Source organism: Neolamprologus brichardi, chromosome 11 (genome assembly GCF_056152115.1).
Source record: "Neolamprologus brichardi isolate AB-2024 chromosome 11, ASM5615211v1, whole genome shotgun sequence".
NCBI classification, from domain to species: domain Eukaryota; kingdom Metazoa; phylum Chordata; class Actinopteri; order Cichliformes; family Cichlidae; genus Neolamprologus; species Neolamprologus brichardi.
Window position 1 is genome coordinate 9949171 of NC_142114.1, and position 27044 is coordinate 9976214.

General features: G+C 40.7%; 2 protein-coding genes across 9 annotated transcripts in view; both read right to left on the reverse strand.

Moving 5' to 3' along the window:
- macf1b (microtubule actin crosslinking factor 1b) overlaps nucleotides 1-17225 on the reverse strand; it is a 29167-nt gene extending 11942 nt beyond the window's left edge. The window contains exons 1-12 of one of the 2 annotated variants that reach the window (XM_006794863.3): nucleotides 17088-17225; nucleotides 16890-16948; nucleotides 16007-16118; nucleotides 3403-3450; nucleotides 3097-3267; nucleotides 2395-2561; nucleotides 2150-2309; nucleotides 1965-2049; nucleotides 1449-1693; nucleotides 762-881; nucleotides 527-634; nucleotides 215-433 (exon numbers count right to left, since the gene is read on the reverse strand). In XM_006794863.3, coding sequence (XP_006794926.2) covers nucleotides 215-433; nucleotides 527-634; nucleotides 762-881; nucleotides 1449-1693; nucleotides 1965-2049; nucleotides 2150-2309; nucleotides 2395-2561; nucleotides 3097-3267; nucleotides 3403-3450; nucleotides 16007-16118; nucleotides 16890-16948; nucleotides 17088-17210 — 1617 coding nt within the window. In that variant the 5' untranslated portion in view covers nucleotides 17211-17225. Of the gene's footprint in view, nucleotides 1-214; nucleotides 434-526; nucleotides 635-761; nucleotides 882-1448; nucleotides 1694-1964; nucleotides 2050-2149; nucleotides 2310-2394; nucleotides 2562-3096; nucleotides 3268-3402; nucleotides 3451-3628; nucleotides 4852-16006; nucleotides 16119-16889; nucleotides 16949-17087 lie in introns of those variants that run through there. The other variant, XM_035909538.2, reaches the window with a different exon arrangement.
- Nucleotides 17226-17801: 576 nt separating this feature from the next.
- plecb (plectin b) overlaps nucleotides 17802-27044 on the reverse strand; it is a 59581-nt gene continuing 50338 nt past the window's right edge. For all 7 annotated transcript variants that reach the window (XM_087848098.1, XM_035909530.2, XM_006794857.3 and 4 more), the window contains 3 exons: nucleotides 19019-26098; nucleotides 18725-18841; nucleotides 17802-18571 (listed from right to left, as the gene is read on the reverse strand). In XM_087848098.1, coding sequence (XP_087704224.1) covers nucleotides 19919-26098 — 6180 coding nt within the window. In that variant the 3' untranslated portion in view covers nucleotides 17802-18571; nucleotides 18725-18841; nucleotides 19019-19918. The remainder of the gene's footprint in view (nucleotides 18572-18724; nucleotides 18842-19018; nucleotides 26099-27044) is intronic.

Here is a 27044-nt window from a genome sequence, read left to right on the forward strand (position 1 = left end):
TTGCAGTGACAGGCCTGACACAACAGAAGAGTAACCCTGTCATGAAGTAAATTACATTAATGAACTGTGGTTTAACAGATTAGCACATTTACCCAGAGAAAAATAGTGGCAGTGGCTATAAAGTCTGAAAGGACTTCATTGTTCACCAGCACAAAAAGGGTGATGAAAGAAGAGAAAAGCTGGCACTCTGATATGGGAAAGCAGGTTTCTTTACCTGTAAAAGGTCCTGTTGTTCCCGAAATGCCTCATAGCTAATTGTGGTCAGGGACAGCTGGCCAATCAGGGTCTGAGTTTCTTCAAGCCACGGTGAAACCTCAGCAAAGCCCTCGGAGAATTGAAGAAGGAGTGACTGAGCATGCTCAAGCTGCAGGACCACGTGGGAATTGGTAGCTGAGGTGGTGTTGCATTGTTCTTGTAAAGCCTCAATTGGGGTCTGCAGGAGATGTAACAGTGGAAAAAATACATTCAAACCTCCCGAGTCGTGTATGTGTTTGCTTCATTGATGAAATTTTAGTTGAGAGTGTACCCGAAGATCGCCAGTTTCCCCTTCATCGCTGTATGTCATCAAGATTTCAGTGATTTTTACCATCTTCTCAATATTGAACCGATGTTGTAGAATCTCAACTGCTAAAATCTGTACAGGCAACATTATATCAAGTTAAAATCAGTTACCAAACATTCCTATTGATGGACTTATAAAACTGTAGCATGTACTGTATAATATATCATGTCTGTGTGTGTGTGTGTGTGTGTGTCCTGACCTTTTGCTCATAGACCTGTTCTGCGATGAGCTCTGGATCAAGATCAATAGTTTTCAGCTTCTCAAGTTTGGCTGCTGTATCTTTGAACCAAGCTATCTCCTTTACCACTGCCTTTTCCAACTGTTAAAAATACACAGTATTGTCACATAAACAAAACAATTATCATTCAGATACAAATAGATATGTTCTGAAGGCTTCCAACATCTTAAGTAAAAAAAAACATGTAACAATAAAGAAATTACACAAAACCTAACGGCTTTCTCTCAGAGTCTTCAGGTCTCAGTTAAATCTTGAAGTTCACGAAAGTGCAATTAGAGCAAGACTGTTCTACAACAACACTGACTTGACGGCAGCTACTGCTTGGTCAAAATTAGATCAGGTGACAAGACAACAATCCCAAGTACGTCAAGAAACCTACAACAGACAGTCCCAGTTTCTTCTTGGGAAAATGAAATGCCAACCCCAGCTCCACAATAATATGACAGATTGATGAAGTCATATAGAAGCAATTACTTTATTGCTGCTTAGATGGCTCTTTTGAATTTGGTGGTGTACTTAGTTCTTCACATTACTTTTACAGAGTCCTGTGAAAATGTTTTTTTTCCCCACACATTACATTAGCTTTGCACTTCCACTTTTCAATGGCGATCAAGTGGTATTTCCTTGTATAAACCCTAAAAACATTACCCTTTGTCTCTCAGCTGCACATAGTACTGCATCTCCAGCATGGGTCTGTGCCCCTGCTGCCCCCAAGAGCTCCCGCTCAATGCGACCCAGCCACAGGTGGAGGTCCTCTTGGCTGGAGGTACAACGACTGGAGGCCTCAAGCGCTTGTTCCAGTCTCTGCAGCACGTCCAGACTGCTCAGACTCAGCACAGAGCAACGAATACGCAAAGCATCCATCTTCTCCTGTACTTGCTGGGCTTCCTCCTCTGAAAGAAAAGGTAAATCCAGATTTACACAGTAGCCATTCATCAAAATAACCACCAGCATCACGCTTGGCAGGTGTACTGCTGAGGATGCAAGGAAGTGCAGTGTTTGGTTTGAAGTTGTTTGAATGAGTGGTAGATCACATCTCAGTCTTCTCATATAATAGTGTTGATTAATGAAGGAGTTATCAAACAACAAGGGGCAGACATGGGCAGAACTTCTATTAATACATCCATCTACAATAACTAATTTAAAGATGTATGTAAACATTACCTGATAATCCTTCCATTAGCTCATGACCTGACTTCTGTATTTTCCCTAGTTCAGCAGTTTTAACTTTAATTTCTTCAACAACAGCCTAAAGGAAGAAAAAAAGTATTGTAAAATCTATTCTTCTATTTAAACAATACAATCCACCTTTACTTTGCATGGCAGTCCATTCACTTTAGATTTCTAACCTTGGCCCGGTCGGAGGCCTCTGTGAGATGCAGCATTACTCTTTCTGCATTTCGAAGTTCAGCTAGAGTCTGTTCCATAGATATGAGCCATTGCTGCAAGCTGTCCACTCCTTCCTGGAACAGCTGGGCCCTGGGAAGGATGAGCTCCAGGCTTGCCCTCCTACGAAAGTCCCCGTAATCAGTGAGTGATGTTTGTCTCGTGATGCAGTCTTGTCAAATCAATATTGATAGTGAAAGTGGTTCACCTTTGTTCTGCTTCCTGTTGTAAGGCCTCCCACTTCTGATTAAGAGTGGATAGTTTGACCTTTACCTGCTCCCCTTCTTCTCCCACATGGGCCTCCACCAGCTGAGTGCCTTCTGACATCATGGAGGTCATACTACGCCTCCGGTCTGTTAGGAGACGCTGCAAGAGCTGTGAAACAGCTGAACATCTCAGGTGAAGTGATATTATGTGGAATCACAAACACTATTGATACTGCTATACAGAAAACCTATTCTTAACATTTTATGTACAATTTCTGAGAAGCGACATTGCTTGCACCTAATGTTAATATTTCTCAAAGCCGCCTCCCCTTTTATTTTTGCTTTTTTTGTTTTTCTTCCTGTTTTTGTGCCAGTCAGTGAGGGGGGAGTCCTGTTTCACAAACCTACATTATCAAGAACCAGACAGGTTTCACCTCCTCCAAAGAGCGCACAATGGGTGTGACTGCCGCTGAAAGGTGAGAGACTTCCCTGCTTTTATATGCCCTCAGGACATGTAGACAAAGACTTACTGAAGCTCATTGTGGTGATAAACACCACCCATTCACTGCTGAATAGAGCAGATTTACCTTAAAACGGAAGCACTAGAGCATTTTCCATGGATTCAGGACATCTTCCTAGAGGTAATTCTTTTTGCCCACTGCAGAACTCAGTGGAAACATGATGCGATGTTGAACATAACAAACCTTTTGTTCTTGGAGCTGTGCTTTCACCACTTTCACCTCTGATGATGGGGGTTTCTGATTTGCTGTGAGCTCCTCTATTTCTTTGACCCATTTAAGCAAAGCTTCCAGGTTTTGGAGAAATGTTTCAGAATCTGTAGAAACATCCTTTAGTGCCAAGGCAGATCTTGTTCCCTTGACAAAAGACCACAACATATCAGTATCAATTTCTTAACTGTGAATAAAAAATGTTTTCGTTAAAACAAGGTTGTTTCACCTGAAATATAATCGGCTTAACTACAACAGAAATATGATACGGGTAAAACCTACCCTCCATTTATCCAGGGTGGGATCCTGATCTGAGCTTGAACTTTGGAGCTGCAAAGTAAAGACAATCCTAGTGTTTTGTCAATTCATAAACATTTTGATATAGAAACACCCAAAAAACATATTGCTTGTACAGACAGAGAGAGTTCTAGGATAGAAAGAATAATGGAAAGAGTGAAAAGAAAACCAGATACAACTTCTCATATTTGAGAGTCGTGTATTTTTCAACCTCTGCAAGTTCCTCCGCGACACCATTCAAGACTCTCACGGTTCTGGTGACAATCGGGTTCCCTCCTTTATCTCCTGGTGGATACTCTGTCACTTCCACAATTTCTGTTACAGTTGTCTCTGTCACCTCTGTCACTTCGGTGACCTCACGTGATGCCACATTCTTCCAGGACCAGGGGCTTCCTTCTCTAGAGTCTCTCCTCTGGAAGCTGGCCCTCCTCTCTGCAGCGGTTTTCTCTGGGTGAGCCAGAGGTGATCTGGCGAACTCAGGAGGCACTGTCCTCCTTGTCAGCGTGCCATTTCGAGAGGTTTTTATGGGAGACGGGCTGCCTTGCCAAGCATTTTCTAGAGTACTGGTACTCCTGATTGTTGACGCAGGAGAGCTGTGAAGGGGTTTATCTGAAATGGGAGTTTCAGCTCCCTGCTCCCTTTTAAGATCAATTTCCTGGGGTTCCTTGTAACTCTCCACCTCTCTTTCCTTGCTCGCATCATCGTTGGCTTTGTCTTTGACAGTCTCTTCCTTTTTGGCCTCCCCATGTTGCTCTGCGGGCTGCCACTCTTTTCTTCGTTGGTAGCACTCCTTCAGAAAGTCCTCATCTGACCTGACATGCTTGGACTTCTGGCCCAAGCAGCTGGGCCGGCTGATGAGGTTGCCCATAATCCTTCAGCCCAGTGGCTAATGAGGTAATAGGTCAGGTAAGGGCCAGCGGCCATGCATGCAGGAGTTTCTTCAGCTACCTAAAATAAGACAAGGGGGTCATCATGCAATGAATAATTGCTCGTTTTGTGAATCAACAAAATAATACTTCTTTTAAAAGCATAGCTTCCCAGTTTCAAAAGCACGAGTTACTCCTTGCATAGCTTACACGTCCAGAAAACTGCTAACAAATAAAGTAAATCAGTGTCTCACGTTCTCCATTTGCTACATTTCTTTGCCAGTGTTGCCCTTTTCTTGGCACTGAAGGACCATAGGAAAATGCATCAGAGATACTTGGCCAGGATACTCCCCATCCCTTTGTCTAGATTTCACATAAACACCCACAAACACACGCACTCCCCTCTATGTCACATCACCAACCGAAATATTCTGGGCTTAGAAATCAATGTGACAGGCTTGTCGAGGATCCCACTGTTGAGCCTGGCACAGAAAAAGCAGTGGCAATCAGCCAGCGCTTTCTGTAACTCAGCCTGGACCAGTCCTGGGAAAGCCGCTAAGGATCTGATCAAATATGACAGCCATTAACACGCAGACATCGCCTTTCTAGAGGGTGACAACAAGAGGAGGTGCAGGAAAACTAAGCAGCATGAGAGTAGTGGGGGAGTTGTTGGTGTAACAGACACCAATCAGTAGCATACCTTACAGTATACACTGTTATTACACAAGCTGATAGTTTTCCATAAAGGTCACCAGCTAAAGCCTGACTCTCTCCTATTACCACACTACTACTACAGAATTCTGAATCCAAAAATGATCTGATCACCATCTAACCTGATCAAAATTACTACATGAGTGACAGTTTACGGTGTTAGCCTGTATGCCTGTCCCTCAGCTCAGTGCCTTCATTGTTTTAGCAGGAAGGTTAAAGGTGAGAGTAATTATCTCGGTCTAGTGGAGCTGAGGTGAGCCCATCAGGATAGCACAGGGAGGGGTGCTGTTGAGGTTAGGTCCTCCCTCTGAGTCATGATTGGACTGGTCCATTCAGAATTATTAGAGGTCAATTCAGGTCATGCTTGGTGACTAAAGATCTGTGGGGGGCCTCTATGGGTCATCAAAGAGGAAATTGGGATGTTGGCTCCTCAAACTACTGAGAATGCGGAGGATGTGGATGTACAGTGCTATAAAGATAGACAGTTATTCTGTATATTACAGCCATAACCGATTGCTAAAAAATAGCCTGAAGATGCAGATTCTTTATTTTTGCAGCTTCTTAGACAAAAAAGTCTACAGCCAAGGAGAGCTTCTCTCTACTGTCAATATACAAAACAAATTTTAATCAGATCTGCCTTAGGCGGGCTTTTTAAAGTCCTTCATTTGGTTCTCCTTTTTTGTTTGACTCAATTCTTATTTATTATATATATATGGTTGTATGTGTGACGATGTTTGTGAAAAGTTTCATTCAAATTGGCCCACCCTTAAAGGAGCTAAAGTTACATATGCTTGATTGCTGTAGTAAGATGAAATCTGACAGTGTTTAACTGGATGGGAATCTAAATATGTTGGTATGATGCCTCCATGTGCATTAAGCTAGCAATTACCTACATCATGCATGTTTCTGCTGAGCAGATGATGCAGTTAAGAAACCACAGGGGAGTACACAGTCAGATCAGAGAGTAGTGCCCAGACAAAGCCCCAGCCTCAAGATCAATGATTACCCAGTTAGCCCAGATCACTGCCCAGCAGTCTCCCGAGGAAGCGAGAGAGTGTCTGTGGCTCTGTCCATATGGGTTAACAATTCAGCAGAGAGGGTGTGCCTTCTCTGGTTACCGCACCACATGTGTGGTCGTTTACTAAATTACACGGCTGCTCTTACAGTGATCTCACAGCACACTGTGTGAGGATATGCTGAGGACCACTTTCATCACATGCTACAGTTAAAAGGAGATTCTGTTTGAAATACACAGGCTTATGTATTCTTATTCTCATTATGTTGCCTTGACCCCTTAGACCTGATATAGAGTGAAAAAAACAATAATCATTCAGTTTTTAAGGAGGACATGTACTAACACAGTGACCTACATTATTTCATGAAAGAATCCCTTCTCAGCATCCCTGGATCTGATATACACCTCTCACCTTTTTGCACAATGGTAGTTGAAAGGGAGCCAGGCAACCAGAGAGCCACTCTACTATTTAACTGATATTGACCTAACCATCCCATCACTTAACCACCTTTAAAATGGCCCTTAATTCAAATGGCCCTTTCTCTGCTCTCAGCTGTGATTTATGATACACGACCGCAGTCCATTTCCTGATGAAATGGATTATGACTATAGTAAAGGGACTTGTATATAGTATAAAAACACGAACATCAAAATTAGTAATATTCATTTATATGTGTGTATGCATTATGAGCATCTAAAATACCATATAGAGGATATTTGTATTGTATGTTTTTCATCATATTTATACACTGATTTGGTGTAATAGGCTCGATACGAGTGGACTGGTAATTAGTGGCGAACAATAATCATAAATCAGAACAGTAGAGCCTTAATGTTGTGTCACTGTTGTGTGCTGGTTTCTGTTGAGGGAGGTCCTGAAGTAGTAATCATTGTAGTGGTCCCTAATCAGGGATGGCAGCTGTGCATTCACCCATGAGACTCATAACATTTTAGGGTGGATAATGTACAAGGTTGCACACTGTCCTCTAAATGTTCAATACAGCACTACTATATAAAATACAATGTGCTAGTTGTAGCTGTTGTAAAAGGGGCATGTCTCCATACAAGAAATTGAGAGACTGTTCACAAAAAATATATAGCTGAACTAAATAAAATACACTTATGTACTTACATTTGAATGATCCATTCATATTGATGCTTTGGAATATTTTATTGCCTCTTGAACTGAGTAAATGCAGAAAATCCTTCTGTTGGATCTCTCACTGCTACGACCTCTTAGTTTAATCCCTGACCGGCAAAGTGCAAAACCAAAGTCTCTCTAGGCCAGCCCTGACTTAGTGGCAGTTTTGGCGGTTAGAAGCTTACGTGAATTACACTTACCCCCGAAGCACAGTCGAGCCCAACAGCATGAGTAAAGGAATCCAGCTACTCCTCAATCACCGTTCAAAAAGAAGACAAAGATAGAAAAAAAAATCCAGCTTTGTTTGAGCATCCCTTGAATGGCCTCCCACCTCCAACATCCTAACTGAAGGCTCCCCAAACGCATACACATGCATGCTCCCTCCAGCTCACACTCAATCAAGTGCACTCATTCACACATGCTCGCATACAAACACACTTTCTAAACACACTCACACATGTCCTGATAACTCATGCTTTTCCGTTGCCCACAGTCACAGGCAAACAATGCCCTCCTCTCCCTTCACAGTACACCCTTCCCCTCCCCTCCCGTCACTTCACTTCTCCTCCCACCAGCTCTGCTCCTCTCCCTTTCTTCTTTGTTGTGGGAGCTGCGATGGAGGAATTCTTTCCTTGTTAACGCCACCGATGGGATAGTGCGCCCAGATGGAGACAATGTATTCCAACGGCTCAGTTGAACTCCCACAGTTCCCAGCCAAGAGCAGTTTTCACATTGAGGTCAAATTGTGCCAGTTCCATATAACGGCGTAGCAGCGCTATTCCCACCAGTGCTGCTGATGCTCAGGTTGCTCCTGTACCGGGCAGCCTGGCAGCAAAGTGCCCCCTTTACCTTCCCCAGGCTTATTTTTTCTCTCTCACTCTCCCCCTTCTCATCCAACAAAGCCCCTCCTCTGGGTCCGACTGTGGCTCAGAAACTCCATGCTGCTTCTTCATGAAAAATGGGGTGGGGGGCAAAAAAAAGGAGAGTTTTCTAAAGACCCCTGGGTCGCCCTTGAAACATTCACATGGTAAGTGACAGCTGCCTCGGCCCATTCCCTCTCTCGACGGCGAGGGAGAGTAGTGCAGGCTACAAAAGAAGGGACCCACACCCACCCTGCCATCCACCCACTTACACATTCACCCCAACCCCCTTGCAGTCCCCGATTCCCCATTCTGAGGCAGTGCAGCAGTCTCCACAGCAGCAGCAAAGACAACTAATTACTGTAAAACATCTCAGATTACTTTTCAACTCACTTCCAGCCACTGCAACTCAACCCTGTAAACAAAGAGGCTGGAAGCAAACACAAAATAGAGAGCAACGGGAAGATAATACAGAGTCTTTTCTATGCTTTTGGCATGGGACAGCAAGGAAAGACCCCTATGGTGAAATTCTATCATGCCCCATTTAAGGAAGTCACAATATTTGCAATGCAATACACCAAGCATTATGTATGCCAACGCCATTACAAAAATACATCCTTATCATTTAAGGTGAATAATCTGGGCAACCATGTTATTAACACATTTCTGGTATTGCTTCAAACATGACCAATGCCATAGGTAACGCCAAAAAATGTCTGGAAATGATGTGAAGGCGGGATACATAAACACATGCCTTTATGCGAGTACCTTAGTAACAAGGCCAAGCTCTGCCCTCTTTATCATTTTTCCTTCTATCTTTCTCCAGCCAACCAAACAATCAAACATCTGACTAATTCTCCAAATGCACACATGCATGCACCTTGCACACACACTCTTTTTCACTCTGTCTCGCCTGTACACACCCACTCAGTCGTACATGTAGATACCTGCCACTCAGCCTGCTGCCTAAGCCCCACTTCTCAGCCGGTGTTGCCATGAACTGCAATATCTTAACAGCAGCAGGAATGTTAATGTGCATTCCACTGAACAGGTACTTATATCATAAAATCAATATCAATTGTTCTCGTGTGAAGTGCCTACTGCGTTACACGTGAGTAGAAATGTCTTGGAAGCTGTCAATGTAAACTTTGTTTACATGAGATGTGCGCCGAGTCCTGGTTTATTCAGTTTGTGTCTCCGTTAACAAAGCGTTACAATCGATTAAAATAAACAATATACTTTTTTTTATCCCTTTAAAATGAAACACATTGCTCGGCCCAAGATTACAGTTTTTGATAATCTACTTTCACTTTAGACTAAACACCAGACAACACAAAACAACACAACCAGAGGTCTAAATAATGTTAATTTCTGCTAAATGTTATCATATGCTAACAGCTCCAGCATCTTAGCCTGTATTTAACATGCTAATAACCATGATAACTAACAGTTATTGTAGCTGCTGGAAATATTTCTGTTTTTGCTGAGATTTTGTCAATCAAACCAGGCGCAATCACTATTTTCTTTTTCCTAAATCAATTCAATACTTATTAAACACCACCACAAAACCAAAAACCAGAAAAAGGTCATCTGGACCCAACGCAAACGTATGAAAATCACCATGAGGATTCATCCATATTAATGGAGGTAACGAATATCTTTAGAAATATCTTGTGAGATGTAGCATGGACTGACCAATACTTGGTAGTATATAAGCTGTTTGATAGCATTACTACAACATATACAGTGATAATATGTTCCTGATTCAAGACCGGAAGGAGCCACATAGCCAGGATACGGGGAGTGTCACAAGCTAGTCTACTCGTAGTGCTGGTCCCAAAGCCCAGATAAATGGGAGGATTGCATCAGGAAGGGCATCCGGTGTAAAATCTGTGGTAAATGAAACAGGGAGAGCCATCCACTGTGGCGACCCCATGGGTAAATAACCTAAAACGTGCCATTAAAACATATAATGTGAAACTGCTCTGTTGGGTCTATTAAAAGTGGATGTGGTGAGGTTGAGCTATGACTAACAGTAGGATTCTGTCCCTCTATCTTCTGACAGCTAACACGGCTATATTCTGTTACTAAAACCTTTCACAGTGAAATTTTGGTTAAACAGTCATTGTTCTATTGTGCTCAACAGCATTCAAGACCTTCCTGTGTTAATGACACATGAAGAGTCTTGTGATGGTAAAAATAGGCTGTTTAATCTGCTTTGAATGTGTTTCAGGTTTTCGGTGATCCTCAATTCCTACAACAGTGCCCCACTTCTGACCCCCAGCCAGAAAAAAAGGAAAGAAGTAGACGATGTCATAGAGGGAAAAAACTGAAAAAAAGCCTGTCACTGTGGCCAGTGAGAGAGTGGCTTAATTGAATAGAATGACCTCTGAAGGTCAAGTTATTTAACCTCTGAACACTCCAGTGCAGATTCAAAGGTTCGCTGTCTTGTCTTATAGGAGAAAAGGCTTTCTGTATTACACACCCCTGGAAATGTACAGTAATACAGAAAGCAGTCACATACCATGAACACCTTTAGCTGACGGTTTAGCAGTAAAAGATCCACACATTCATTGATAGCTGTTTCCTTAGGTCACTTTGAGAGCTTTTGTCTTTAGCTGCTTAATGAGAAAGTAAGTCCCACATTCCCCGTCCCCCCTTTCTTCTTTTCTGAAAGGAGCTGGCAGTAAAGGGGCACTACTTTGCCAGGAAGACATTGTTGTAAATCCATGACACCTGATCCCTGCTTTCACCATCCTCCAGTCCCCTCAGTACTAATTAAATACTTTGCCAAAATCTCCCCTCTCCATTTCACAGTAGGTGCACATAGAGCTTCAAATAGTTCTCAAAAAGAAGGCTGGTGTGGTTAAAGAGCAGCTGGCACTTTGAGCTATGCAATGATGCAATAAGCTGGTGAAACTGTAGTGAAATCATCTCATTTTTCCTTCTGCAGACTCCAGATTCCCAAAATGCATGTGATAATGGAGTGGACGCAGGTTTGAAAATTGAGTAAAGCCCAAATTAATGTGATATCAAATTAGTGTCCAGTGGGAGCCTAAATTTGATCACAGATCCCGTGTGCCAAAGGACCTGAGAGAAAAGATTAATTTTACAGGCTTGTTTTCCCCCCTCCTCCCCTATCTCATCCTCTCTGCTGCCTTCAAATTAAATAAGACCTCAATAGCTCTTCTACAGAACATGGTAATTAGCCCTCTTCACAAGAAATAAAAAAAAGAGAAGGTCCCTTTTGAGGGTCAAACCAGAAGCACTATTCAGCACACACACACTGTCATTTATCACCAAAGAGGTCCTTTCCAAGAAAAGTGGATGAAAAGCTGATGGGCTTTCCTGCTGGGTTGCTTGGGCCCTACTGGGCTGCCTGGATACTGGAAATCACACCCGTGGGTGAGAGAAGGATTCAGCCACTCGAGGATAGAGGAGTTGAGCCACATCATCAAGTATGCATTTGATTCAATCGCTGCCAGGAGGAGAAAATTTAAAGCCATAAGTCTGCATTTTATACTGAGAAGAGGAAAGCATGGGCAGTAAAAGAAGAGACCCCATACTGCTGTGGACAAAAAGTCAGTAATGGACGAGATTACCCAAAGTGCAATAAGATGAAAATGAATTAGATGCGCTACGAGAACAAAAAGAACATCAAATTGTTTTCAAAATAAGATTCAAGTTAAAATAAACAAATTTACTTCACGGCCATCTGAGCCTAATCGATTATCCGTTTGCCTTTTCGGCAACAAGCCTCGTCTTTCCTAAAGGTTATGACAGCGTCAGAGGAGGGTTACTGTTTGCAAGCTGTCAGGGACAGAGAGGAGCGGATAATAGGTTCTGATCTCTCACTGCCTTTCCTGAGTTTGTTTTGAAGTCATCCTCACGGGGTTTAGTTGGGATGCAGAATCTGCCAAAGTCTGAGCTAAACCAGAGACCTTTAAAACACAAAGTGTCTTTATCTCATCAGCATGGACTGGGGGGGGGGGTGATGGAGAGAAGAACTTTTGACCTTAACCTTTATTGACAAAGCGTTGTCACTTTGACATGTCAGTCACATTTTGTTCTGCCACCGTGCGAAAGGAAAGTTGAAATTGCCATCGCTGCGACTGCGGTTTTCAGCCTCTCTGATGCGTTTTCATTTTTAAAGTGCCAGTGTAGAGGGTAAAATTATTTCTACGGTGATATATGTAAAGAGAAATGTAGAAAGTGCGGTGATTGTGCTAATAATTTAATTAACAGTGGTATTATAGGTTCAGAAGAGAGGTGAGAAAAAGTGCAGGTAAGGCAAAGTGGACGGAGAAGTGTATGAAATTACATTCAGTTTCTGTCTTGTTAAACAGATTGGAAATTTTGCCACTGACTGGAGGAGCAAAGAGTTTAATTCTATAACTTACAAGTTCAGATAAGCATGCAGTTCAGATTAATCATCCTGTGAGTCGGACAGAGTAAAAAAAGGTAGAGAATGTTCTGCTGTGGTGTTCCCAAAGAAGTATTAATCCATTAAAAAAAAAATATACACTTGTATATCTCTGGTTGGGCTCAGTATTATTGCAATGTTAGCAAATAACTTGTTACGACTGCCAAAATACTACTACCAACTATGTTCAGGTTTCTCTGGACTGTAAGAAACAGATGCAAAAATTCCATTTAGATTTTTATTACATTCATAATTTACAGTGTCCAATTTAAAGCTCAACGTGTAATCGAGAGTTCATGGGAAAACAGAGTAAGATGCTTCATTGCTTGTTTTGTGTTAAGGAGCAGGTGTGTAACTCTCTCCTGTGCTTTGGAGAAGGGTCTGTATTGTGGCGGAGGGGATGCCAAGGGATGTCCTTATTCATGCTGCTAACTAACAAGTCCCTCAGGCCAGACTGGAACCAGCAGTGCAGCAGACTAACAGCATTACCATGACAAAGGTCTGTGGTCGGATGCAGTATGATAAAGGAATGGTACAGATAAAAGACACTCCTTTATTTCACTCCTTTATTTATTTCTCTCGCTGGGGTCCAGACTAAAGCTTCACTATGTTTCATTTTGAAGATTAAATAATTATTTTTCTTCTCAAACTTTCTTTTCCTTGTCATTTTTTGTTTGTTGTACTTTGTCATGGACGGCCAGTAACTCTTGATGTCTGCTCTGCAGATTGTGAAGCGTACACGGGATGTCTATATGTGTTGTTTCATTTTTCTGATCTGTAATATTTCCCTAATATTACAGATCAGGAATATATATATATATATATATATATATATATATATATATATATATATATATATGTGTGTGTGTGTATATATATATATATATATATACACAGACACACACACGTGTGTGTGTTTCTTATCATTTCAGGGTTATTAACAGCAATTATTAATATTAAAGTAATGTTTGTGTTTTTGTATTTCAATTGTATTTTTTTATTTTTAATAATTTTAAATCCAGATATGTATAAAATTCATGCTCTACATTAATATAAATAATGCAAGCTATGTCTCAGCCATTGGAAGTATGAAAAATAAAAAAGGCTAAAGCTCGCCAAAAACTTCCAGCTATGCGATAAGATGTGGTGCCGTATCTTTGACGTTGGTCCCCAAGGAAACAGTAGCCGCTTTCAGACAGAAAATGTAAAATGTCTAAAGAATGAATAACTAAAAAGAGCTTCTGTTTTTAAAAAAAGAGTATAAAAAACAAAAGATATACGTACAGGTTTATTCTGTTCCTTTTCAGTTAATCAATGCCTTGAAAATTCAGTCAGGACTGTGAAACCCATGCCCAGACGAAATCAATCAAAACATCAAACACCTCTTAATCCTTGTGTGCAACCGATTCACCGATGATTGAAAAGGTGCAGTCACCCCTCACTAGGAATAATCACATGAAATATTACCGTGCCTTCTTTGTATCCCACAGAGTCGTAATATGTTAATGTTATGAGCAGGGATAGCTTTCATTTACTGGACAATAGGGTAACCAAAATGAAAATGTTCCTTTATTCAAAGCTGAATTAATTATTTAAGTGCCAATAAAGCACAAAATGCTGTGAGACGAGCAGAAATAGTAAATTAGCAAATTTAGATTCACATTCAGAGTTTAGCCATACATGGTCTCTTATAGTTGTATAAAACTGAAGTAATTTGACTAAAAAGTAACAGTTGATGGAAACATGACAAACTTTATGGGCACTTAGACTGAAGGGAAACCCTTACATTTTAATAGCATTAACATTTATTGAAAAAAGCAAGAGAGAGTCCAACATTTGAAGAGCAAAATGGCATTCCACTATGACCTGCATTTTTTTAATACTTGTTTGGGTTTTTTTTATTATTATCTTGCAATTTTCTCAATCACCAGTAACCCAGTTAGTAAGCCTGGTTGTAACTGGCTAACTCTAACTGGGTTCGGTTGCGACAAGTTGCATTTATAAATATTTGTAAAAAATTTGGTTGTATGAGTAAATCTAATTGTGTTCAGTAAATGCCCACTTAGTTAGATCTGAATGCTTTTACCGTAAAAATCCTGCTTTCCTTTCTTTTCTTTTTTTCCTGCCCCCTTGCCTCTTCCTCCCATCTGAGTCTGATGTCTTTTCAATGTGTTCGCTCATGTGTGCAGAGGGCCTCCAGTGCCAAGCACTTCTCTAGCCCGGTTGTCCAGGCCAGGCACAATAGGGTCTGATTCCCCAGTCCCTCTGTCCTCCTGTGGTCTAAAGAAGTCTCTCTGCAGGAGGGGACGAGGACCACCTCAGTGGCCCTCTGAGTATTTTGACAAACTTCCACACTCCTGCTCCTCTCTTTCAGTACACTCAAAGGTCTCAGTATAGTGACTTGCATGAGTCATTGGTTTAGCTTCCCTTTGATTTCTTTGCTCTCTTAGTCTCCACATCGTTTACAGGATCCAGTATACTATTGTTAAAATGGAGCCTAATCTCCATTAGGAAATTGAGCAGCTGAAGTAGAAGACATAAAGACAGGGTGACATTACATGAGAGTGATAGACAATAATTAGGGAATAGGGCACAACATTGAGTGACAACACAATTGATAGTGATAAACAATAAAAATGATGTTCATGCACGGGAGTGTCTCTCTGACCCTGGGGCGAGTTGATTGCTTGTGTAAGTATGGACAGAACTGAATCTCTCATTTTCGCCTACTCACGTAGTTGCCGGCCGCTACAACTTCAATTTATTAATTATTATAATTTTTTAATTATTATTTATTAATCTAATACAATTATATTTATATAGTACGAGGTGCTTTATATTGTAAAGTAAAAACCGTAGAATAAAACAGAGAAAACCCCAACAATCAAATGACCCTCTATGAGCAAGCACTTGGCGACAGTGAGGAGGAAAACCACCTTTTTTTTTTTCTAATCTTGTGACCTGATAATAAAGTAGCATTGCTGAATTGTTTTCATGTGTGATTAAAAATGGAATCCAAAACATATTTTTGTAAAAGTACTGTAGCTGGCATAAACAGGGAGTCAGGGAGAGAGAGAAGGAAGCAGAGGCATGACAGATGGATTTTAATTATGTAGACTTGCTTGGCAGGAAGCTCAAAGATGCTACAGATTTTAATAACAACATCAATTAATTAAATATACTATTTTTTTCCCTTTATAAAAGTGCCAAACTCCTCTTTTTTCTTCTTCCCTGGAAATCAAATACTGCTCTTTTGTCACTGATGTCTCAAAGTTACATACAAGGTGTCCTTCAGACCTGCGAACGGTCACTATACATTACATTTAAATGCTATTGTGCAGTTACACATTTTTGGTGCTTAGCACAGAGCTCCCAGAAGTGAACCTACTTGCTTCACTATCTGTGAGACACCAGTGGCATCAAATGAGCATCACAGTGTTCAACTCCCTGGGATATTAACACAGTATAAACATATGCAGAGGTGCATTTTTTCACTAGCCTGTGTCATACGATGAACTTTAGAATGCAGGCAACAGCATGCAGGCAGACACACACACAGTAAAGCAAACTGACCCTGGGGTCCAGAGGAGGTAGCCTCATCTCCATGCTCTTGAGCCACTGTCTCAGTGCTCTGATTTGACCCCTGAATTCACACTGCCATTGGCTCATGTCCTCTATTTCCCTGCTGAATCAGAGAAGAACAGGAGAAAAAGTTGTATTGATCACATTTTAGTCAAATACTATTACCACTAATAGTAATTTAGAATCATGCATGTAAGGATTGTACTAAATGAACTAAATGATTGCAAACATGGCACTCAAAAAGCTAATATCATTAATATTCATAAGTAAATACAGTTATTCATTGGTAATATTTAAATATTCATATACAGACCTGCCAGATCTTTTTTTTCTTTCTTTTTTTTTGCAGTTTTATGACTACTTTTACTGGTGTGTGTGAACTGATGGCCTGTCTTGGTTCGTTATACCGTTTCATGCTAATAACAGTATTCATTTTGCTATATCCTGATAGTGACACAATACACTGCTGTTTGTGGCTTTTATTGCTACTTATGTGTTACTGTTATTATAATGAAATTACAGCTACACAGATATAGTATCAGGATTTCTTGGTTTAAATACATCATTAGGAAGGCATGTGCTCTCTATCTGCTGGGCTGGAACTCTGGTTTTCTTGTTTAACTATGTTCCAATCAGATGCTTTACACTTTGTGCTTACTACACAATTCAAGACCCTGTCTTTGTGTCTGTGACAAATGGAGATGCACTGGTCCACAAAGCTGCTACAAATGACTGTTTTCACAGGCTGTTGGTGGCCGCTGTCAATCTGGCAGTCATTCTTTTTTTTTTTTTAATGTGCCTAGATTGTTATCTGTTGTGGTCTAGAGTATTTCATTCATTCCTTTTGCTTTTAAATTTGTTTACAGTAGCATACCCATAGCTCTGATCCTGTGATGTAGCTCCTGGTGATCCAAACAAGTAGCAGCCTTTATCCTGCAAGAAACCAGTGGGTAAAATATACAAAATGATCCCTGTTCCAGTCTCTCTGCTTTAGCTGAGACTGTTAATGGAGCAATTCATTATTTTATAGCATTCTGTATACAGTGTGTTTTATTTCTCTCTGTGTGCTTACCTCCCGCTCATCAAACGCAGGGAGAGTTGGGAGAGAAGGGGTCAATTCAGAGTAGTCAAGGGAGCTAAGTGAAGAATTCAGGGTGGTGAATGCCCCGGAGCTTCTGTTGGCAGGCTCTTCCATCAAACCCACTGGCTAATGTTGGCACACAGAGCAAACATCTGTATGCATGTATTGTGAAGGACTTTGGGTGTAAACAAACATGCATACCCTGAATTCAGAAACCCCATTCCGGGGTCTTTTTACTCTGATTTATGAAAAGGTAGAAAAATAGAAATTGTATAGAAAATTGACTGTAAATAGTCGTGAAATGCCTAATGACAGAAACTCACTTATGTGATAAACAGAATAAACAGTGGGTTTAGGGCAGAGCAGGAGTTGGACCTGTGGCGCTTTCACCTGACTGAGCTGCTTCCTTGCAGAAAGTAGGTCTGTCTAACACTGCCCTCATGTGGTTGACTGTTATTTATTTTTTTCTTCTCTTCTACCAGTGATAAGGTACTTGTTTCAGGTAATAGTATCATATCACATAGGTAATAGTATTATATCACATCTACAGGCGTATTAAAGCAATTGTTCTATATAGAATACATACTTATTTAATCAAATATTAACGTAGTATTTATATTAATGTAAACTGAGGCAGAAGCAGTGAAAAAGTACTCTTAAAATTTTTTGAATGCATGGGTACTGATATACAAATGACAAGAATGCTTCTTCAGAGCACGTTTATTTACAACATAGTGTTAAGTTCACATACAAGAGGTTTTTTTGTCATGTCGCTGAAGCAACATCTGCCCCATAACAAAATCCAACCAGTTAGTTTGTCGTTTTATATATTGCTGAAACTTAAATTGGCACACTTAACACTTACTGAAGTTGCTTTTATTTTACACCAACATTTTTCCCCCCAATATCCTTTAAAAGGTTAGTAAAACATGCAAGACATTCATAATATCAAAACCATCATGAAAACAAAAAGATTTACAGCAGTAAAACTTTAAAGATGCATAACAGAAATAGGTCATTTGAGAAAATAACTGTAAGCACAATTATTCTTTGTGCTGTCTTTGAATCTGCAAAAAAGGAAATTTGCAGCAAAAAAAAAAAATAGGCAAAAGAAAGGAATTAATTTGAAAAAACATAAATTCATGCAATGTGGTGCTGAATCAATATCTCAGTTCTCCAAATTACTTTCATAGGCACTTCAGTTGAACTGGATATGTAGTCAGGAATAGCAAAAAAAAAGTCTTGATGTATTGTCTCGATTGAAATGTACACATAAATGTTTTTATTCTGAGTGGCTTTTCTCTAAAAATGCCAGGATATAACATAAATATCAGTATTAGCATTCAAGTAATAAATACATGACAAATGGTAATAAATGAAGTGTTCCTAGAAAGGCTTCCCAAGATGATGTTGACTCAGCCTCAGCTTCCTTCAACAGTGATGTACAATGGAAGAAAGGACATACTCAATGGTATCTAGAAGCAAAAGAAAAAAAACTATGTAATCAAAATAAACCAAACAATGCAGCGAGAAATTAAAAAGAAAGCAATGAAATGAATACTGCAAAACAAATCTTGATGAAACAAAGCTTAATCTTTGAAAAACAATGATGCAATTATGCTCTGTACCTGTGTTACAGCATGAGGCTGGCATGGACTCACAGATCCATCCAAGGTTAGAAGATCGTATTCTCCAGCCAGTTGAGTATATGTGACCAGATGTTGGATTCTGAGTGACTGAGGCAGCTGTGAAAAAACAAGGAAGATGGTGAAAAACAACAATAATGAGAATGAACAGAGAAAGTTGACAAGTGAAATGACACCAAAGGCAGTGTTTGGGACTGGCTATCAGTTGTGATCAAAACAAACAGAAGAAAATGGACAATGAAAGAAAAACAAATAGAAATAATAAATTCAACTTACAAGAATCAAAATAACAGGAGCAGGTCTGTGGAGGGGATCGGGATCGAGTCTGACATCATCTTGGGATTTAGTGGGAGCACTTGAGTGATGATGGTTATGAGCAGTGTGTAAAACAATGGTGCAGTTAACTCAAAGGATGAAAACACATACTGAATATAAATGGGTGTAAAAGCAAAGTAATGACAGATCTGAAACTGATTTCAGAACAGTGTACATGGATTTAATTGTGGAACTTGTTGCATTCCTATAGTGTCTCTTTGTGTAGTGTCGCAGATGTATTCTGTGCTGCAATTTACTGGGTGCATAATGCAGTAACCCAGACAATTTGTAACATTAAAAAATTAACACATACTCTGTGCATACTCTTTACAAACATTCAGGAATTTTAAATGCATCCAAATATTTTGGTTAAAAACATTAGAATTATGTTAACATTTGGTATCTCTTTACCAGTACTGTTGAAAAAGATAAAAAATAAACAAAATTTCTAAGGAAACATGAAATATTCAAGAAATATTTCTGTTTGATATACAGGAAGTATATATTAGTTTCAGAAAGTATAAAGTATACATCTTTTGAATTGTGTTATATAAAAACTATAAACTCAAACAGCAGAAAAGGCATGCTTTGCTTTGAAAAATATAAACTCACTTTGTCATCTGTACCAGAAGATATGAATATTTTATATATTTTGCAATGCCTGGTTATGTCTCTACATCTAGAGCGTATGTTTAGACTGATGTTATAAGAAAAAGTAATAACCTAGACAATTCTTGTTTTGGCCACATGCAGGGAAGAACAAATAAATTATATTTTCTGTTACTTTAACTATTTATTTCCTGTTAGAAATGCAACTGTAAAGTGCATTAGTACTGCTGGTTTTTAGTCAATATATAATATCTAGAATCTGCGGCTGTAGCCAGAAGAAGATGTAAAGGAGGAAGATGAGAAGTTCATGCTGAAGCCAGAGCCAGCATCAATACTGCCTCTCCTGGAGCCTGATCGGGATCCGGTTCTTGAGCCAGTCCGGGAGCCATAAGCCGATCCAGAGCCACTAGCATTGTAGGGACTGTAGAGGCCTTTGCTAGACTGTGAAGAGGCTTCCAGAAGCCTTAAGCCGGAGCCTTCCTCAACCATGCTTTTGTCCATGGCATCTTTGAAGGAGATTTTCAGTTTGGTTTTTGGGCAGGTCAGATATTTAGAATAGGCACTGACATCCCTCAGTTTCTGGGCAGTGCGAGCATCGATTGTACCCTTCCTAATGGATTCATCTATTGACACCCTGCCCTCAACATCAGGCTCAATGAGTCCACCAGTTAGATATTGGACCTCAAGGAAACGCTGACCAGCCTCATAATACAGCCAGCCCTTTTTCAACGCCTGGGAGGCAGACATCTTCACTTTAGTTCTGGGGTCTTCAAATCCATTGAATGCTTTTTGAGCCAGGTTCAGACGATCAACCATGACTTTGTCCACAAGACCTTTTTCTGTGGCCTCTGCAATTGAGTATCTCTCTCCACTTGTGGGGTCAATTATTCCACCTGTACATGCCTGGGCCTCCAACAGTCTTTGACCAGTGATGTTATCTACCAGATTTCTGTGGATTGCCTCAGTGACAGACACTTTTTCCAATGTGTCTATGTCTAATATTCCTGCTACAGGGCCAGTCTCCTCTGTTGGGTCATTCCATATGACTGCAGGTGGTTTAATTGTTGGTAGGGGGCTCATTGAAGAGGAGTAAGTGGAACCAGTGGTAGAACCAAATGAGGATGATCGTGAACGGAAGCCTCCCATGTTTCCAGAAAGCAAGTCAGCAAACTCTGTGATGGACAGGTTTCCAGCTCGGTATGTTTCAAGAGCCTTCTGGTCAATAAAGCCACGTGCAATAGCATCATCAACATCATACTGTCTTCCTGACTTCCTGTCAATAATGACGGATTTTACAGTGCCATCAGAAGAAGTCATTGTGATTTCTTCCCATTCACACTCCTGCTCAGCAAGCTCCAGGTAGGTTTGGTGGTCAATGAGCCCCTTGCGGTAGGCCTCATACACAGTCATTTCTTTGCCAGTCTCTGGATCTACAATGACAACTCTGCGTTTACGTACTGAGGATTTGGAAGAGGTCTTTCTTTCCCGCTTCTTCTCTTTGAGTAGCAGAAGCACCAGGCCAGTGTCAGGATCAGTGATACACCTCTCCATCAGCTGGAGGTAGGTTAGGTTTTCCTCAGTGTTGGGATCAAAAAAGCCTTTGGTATCATCAGATGGATCTGTCAGTATCTCATTCATTTCCTCATCGAAGAAGCCACGATTGTAAGCCACCTCAACTGGCAGACGGTGACTTTCCTCTGGGTCAATTATTCCGCCAGTGGCAATCTGAGCTTCGAGTAGACGGATACCATGATCTTTTAGGATAAGCCCTTTCTTCATGGCCTGGAACAAAGAGATTGTCTTGCCTGTATAAGGATCTCTATATCCTGTTACTGCACGCTCAGCAGAGAGAAGCTTGTCTTTGAATTCTGGGCCTACTATTCCCATCTTTACTGCTTCATTGACAGTCAGTTTGAGGTTTTTGATTGGATCGATAACATATCCTGTGGCTGCCTGGGACTCAAGGAGTTCAAATGCAGTGCCTGGCCTAATCATGTTCTTCTTCATAGCTTGGTAAATTGACAGGCGTTCCTTTGTGGACTCCAAAAATACACCAGCAATACAGCCTGTGCCCTGCAGGTACCTTGATAGCCTATTGCTAATCTCCTCTACTGAAACAAGACCTTCATTCAGGTCAGTGACAGTCTGCTGATCAATGATTTGTGAGCGAATCAACTCCTCAATTGTGATTTGTTTTCTCAGACCCTTGAATGTCAGCCGCTGGTCTCCCAATGAAAGCAGGCGCAATCCACCATCCAACTTGCATCGTTTGAGTAGCTGTGCATATGACAGTTTCTCATCAGTGACAGGATCAATGAATCCTTTCACATCATCATTCAGTTTCTCATTGGTTTCCTTGTTGATATAGCCTCTTTGCATAGCGACATCTGTTGGCAGGTGGAACTGGAATTCAGGATCAATAATACCACCAGTGGCAGTTTGTGCCTCCAACATTTTGAGAGCATAATCCTCTGGAACAAGATCCTTTTTCATGGCCTGGAAAAGTGCTATGGTTTTTCCACTGTAGGGATCTTTGTATCCTGTGACAGCTCTTTCAGCTGAAAGAAGTTTATCATGGATCTCAGGGCCAACAACACCCTTACGGACAGCTTCATCAACAGTGAGCGTCTCGTTCTTCAGTGGATCAACAATGAATCCTGTAGCAGCTTGGGCTTCTAGGAGGGTGAGGCCTATTTCTGGTTTAATAAAACCTCTCTTCATTGCTTGGTATATGCTTAGCTTGGAGCTCGAGTCTGTTGTGACGCCTGCAACACAGCCTGTTCCATAAAGATACTGCTTTACACTTGTCAACTCCATTATGTTACGGATGTCTCTCTTGCCCTGTTTAAGAAGGTTGTATGTTTCCAAATCAATGATGCGAGCATTGTAGAGCTCCTCAATAGTTATCCTTCTCCTTATAGTCATATATGACAGTGGATTATCATTTCTGATGATCTCTCTTTGCTCCATGATCTCAATAATGATGATGATCATCCGCTCTTTAGTGATTTTACCAGAGCGATATTCATCTAGGAGCTTCTGCCTCTCTTGCTCTGGAAGCAAATTTGAGTTCATGATATCCCAGAGATTTATGGGTTTATCAGCAAGCCCCTCAATAGGAATGTCAAGCTGGGTACCGGACAGCTCACTCTGTGTTTGCTCCTCTGTGTAGAGGTATGTCTTCTCTACAACAGTTGGAGACTGCGGCTTGGAGAGTGAGAGCATGTACAGGCCTGTGTCTTTATCTTTTTGGCATTTGTCTTTAAGTTGTCTGTAGGTTATAGTCTCATCAGTTTCTGGGTCAGAGAAAACTTTGTTTTCATCACATGGTTCAGAGAGGGTCTTGGCAATATCTCTGCTCAAAATGTTCTTCTGATATGCAACATCAGTGGGGACACGATGGCTTTTTACAGGGTCAATAATTCCTCCACTCACAATCTGGGCCTCCAATAGGGGCATCGCATGTTCTTTTAAGATTAGATCTTTCTGCATTGCTTCAAAGAGGGAGATTTTGTTGCCTGTGAATGGATCTTTGTAACCAGTGACAGCTTTTTCTGCAGAGAGGAGTTTTTCATGTAACTCTGGACCAACAACTCCTGACTTTACTGCTTCATCTACTGACAGGCATTGGTTTCTTACAGGATCTACAATGAACCCACTTGCAGCCTGAGCCTCGAGAAGTGAAAGGCCAGTGTTATGGCGGAGAAGCTTTTTCTTCATAGCTTGATAAATGCTGAGTTTCTCTTTTGTTGGTTCCAGGTAGAGTCCAGCAATGCTACTAGAGCCCTGGAGGTATTTACTGACATTGGGATTTTCACTGACTTTCTTGGGTGTAGTTTTGCCTTGTTGAAGCAGGTCAAAGGTTGGTTTGTCAATGATTTTAGATTCATACAGGGAGTCTGCTGGGACAGGAGCTCTGAGTCCCTTGAAGCTGGACTGTTCTTGTTTCTTGGCCTCTTTCTCATCTACAATTGTGATGATAATCTTAATTATCTTTTCAATTGTAATTTTTCCTGACCTAAACTGTCTGAGCAGGTCAAGTCTCTCTTCCTCAGTGAGGTATTCAGAGTTGATAATTTCCCACAGGGTCATTTTCCTGCCCTTAAATGGTCCAGAGTTAACTTCTACAGTAGCCTGAGTCATAGCCTCTTTGGTCTGGGCTTCGATATATGCTGGTTGTTCCTTAGCATTGATTGCTTCATCAGAAAGAGGCAGGACCCGCAGACCAGTTTTCTTGTCAGTGACACATCTGTCAAAGAGCTGAGAGTATGTGAGATTTTCTTTTGTGTTGGGGTCAAAGAAGCATTTAGTTTCATCATTTGGATTACTCAGAGCCTGCTTCATTTCATCATCAAAATAGTTTCTCTTGCAAGCCACATCATGAGGAATGCGATGGCTCTTTACTGGATCTATGATGCCACCAGTTGTCATTTGGGCATCGAGTAAGCGGAGTCCTTGTTCTTTAGGTATGAGATCTTTTTTCATTGCTTGGAATAGAGATACAGCTTTTCCAGTGTATGGATCTCTGTAGCCTGTAACAGCTCTTTCTGCAGACAGAAGCTTTTCATGCAGCTCAGGACCAACGACACCTGCTTTGACAGCTTCATCAACGGTATACTTCTGATTGTGAACTGGGTCGACCAAGTAGCCTGTACCTGCTTGGGCTTCAAGCAAGTTCAAGGCAGGCCCGGGCCTCATCATGTCCTTCTTCATGGCTTGATAGAAGGACATTGTCTCCTTAGAGGAGTCAATGACTACACCTGCAATACAGTTCGTGCCCTTCAATGCTTTGTGGACAGGCTCCATTTGAGACACCTCACTGATGGTCATGTTGCCATTATGCAATTTGTTGTACAGATCTTTATCAATGATTTTGGATTCCAGGAGGTCAGTAGCAGGCACGGGTGCTCTCAGACCATCAAAGGTAATTTCATTTTTCTTCTCTTTTTCCTCAGCAACAGTGATAACAATCTTAATGATCTTTTCAATTGTGATTTTGCCTGTTTTGTACTGACGGAGAAGGTCCTTCTTCTGGTCTTCTGTAAAGTATTCTGAATTGATTATCTCCCAGATCGTGACAGTCTTTCCCTTGAATCTACCAAATGGTACAGACACAGTTGTTTTGCCAAATACATCTTTGGTCTCTTCCTCTGTATATATACTAGAGCACTGCGCGGCTTTGTCTGTGATTGGCAGGAGTAACAGACTGGTCTCAGGGTCAGTAGTGCATCTTGCCATTAACTCAGAATATGTCAAAGGTTCCTGAGTGCTGGGGTCAAAATATCCCTTTGTGTCATCTGATGGGTTCTCCATGATCTTATTCATTTCTGCATCATAGTGTCCTTGTTTATAGGCTGTTTCAGTGGGCACACGGTGACTGTTGATTGGATCAATGATGCCACCAGTAGCAAGCTGAGCCTCAAGGACTCTGATTGCATGATCGTGTTCTATTAGCCCCTTTTTCATGGCTTCAAAGACGGAGATCTTTCCACCAGTGTATGGATCCTTGTAGCCAACAACAGCCCTCTCAGCTAAAAGCATTTTGTTGTGCAGTTCTGGGCCAATCAGTCCTTCCTTGACAGCTGCATTAACAGAAAGTTTCTGGTTCTTAGTTGGATCTAACATGTAACCTGTGGCTGCTTGTGCTTCAAGAAGGATCATGGCTGTGCCGGGAGTAATTTTCTTCTCTTTTGATGCTTGATAGATTGACATTTTTTGATTGGAGGGTGTCAAAACACCACCAATGGCATTCTTTCCTTTGAGAATGCTTCTTAGACTGTCAGTCTTGCCTAACTCTTCAACAGTGGTTTCACCATTTTTCAGTTTATCAAACTCCTTCTTTGGTAAGACACCAAGCTCATGAAGTCTGCTTGCAGGTACTTTGTCACGGATGCCATCAAAAGCCAACAGATCTGGCTTTTTGTCTATACCATCTACCACATCACCAACATTCTGACCATTGTAAACTGTCTTTGTTGTCTCAATCGTTGTTAGATGGATAACATCTTTGTGACGGACAGTTTCTCTAGTGTGCTGATCTTTTTGAGCATCCTCAAGCTGCTGTAGCTTCTCACGCAATTTCTGGTTCTCTTCTGCCAGAATCCTTTCCTGCTCTAGTCTCTGCCTCTCGAGTTCTTGCATTTCTTTTTGCTTTCTAAGCATTTCTTCCTCAGCCTCTTTCTGTTTACTAAGGGCTGCATCCATGGTAGCCTGGAGTGTCTTTTTCTCCTGCTCCATCTGCTGTTTCTGGCGTTCCTGTTCATCTTTGAGAGCCTTGGCCTTTTTGACTTCCTCTTCAAACTGGCTCTCAAGCTTCTTTTTCTCATCTTCAATGAGTTTCTCTTTCTTTAATAGCATCTCCTTTTCTGTCATGAATGTCTGCTGGAGGACTGTCTTTTCATGCTCAATTTTTTTCTGCTGTGCATCAGCCATCTGATGGAAAAAAAAACATAAAAAGATAAGTTACAATATGTTCATAGCTGTGGCACCGAACTATGTTTTTTTATTTTTCTTTTGTTCTGTTTAATAATTACAACAAATTTATACAATGCACTCTGCTTATGCTAATGGTGCAAAATACTAAATGAAATTATAATGTGAACATGTGTACGTTCCTGTTTTTTCATGATTATGTTATCATTTTTTAGCCAGTCGTCTTCTTCTATCTATTTTTAGTTACCATTTTAATAAGATTACGTAAAAACTGTTGTCACTACTTAAATAACAATATTGTGTATTTGTTTAAGTTGTCACTTCATATTAGCATAGCTAAACCTGAATCTAATGTCTGATACACATTTTGATGTAACCTGTTACCCCTGGTCATGTGTATCCACTAGAACTCCCACTGTTGTTCAAAAGTTTGGGGTCCCTAAGAGATGCTTTTGTTTTTACAGAAACGATGGGTTAGCTCTGATCTAATTTTTTTTTTTTTTTAATCTCATTCACCTCATTTAAAGAACACTAAAACTGAACTGAAAAATGTTAATCATATATATTTTCTTCTTATTATTGATATCATACTAATTGTTTTAATGGAAAGATTTTTAATAGAAAATCTGCATGGGTGTCTAAGGGGCCATAGAGGGTGAACCTGTTGAGGGGAATTAAAAAGTAATACATTTACCTGAGCAACAGCCTTTGAGATTTTGATTCAAGTTTCAAAAAAGAACTTGGTGGCCTCGGGAGTTCATATCTGCTTTTTGTAAATGATGTGGTTTTGTTGGCTGTATTGACCTTGCACTAAGGTAGTTTGCAGCCAAGTGTGAAGCAGCTGGGATGACAATTAGCACCCCAAAGTTCAAAACTATAGCTTTTGGTTATAGCCACATATACTGCTACTGTACTAATATGTGCAGGTTTACACTTTTTTCCCCTT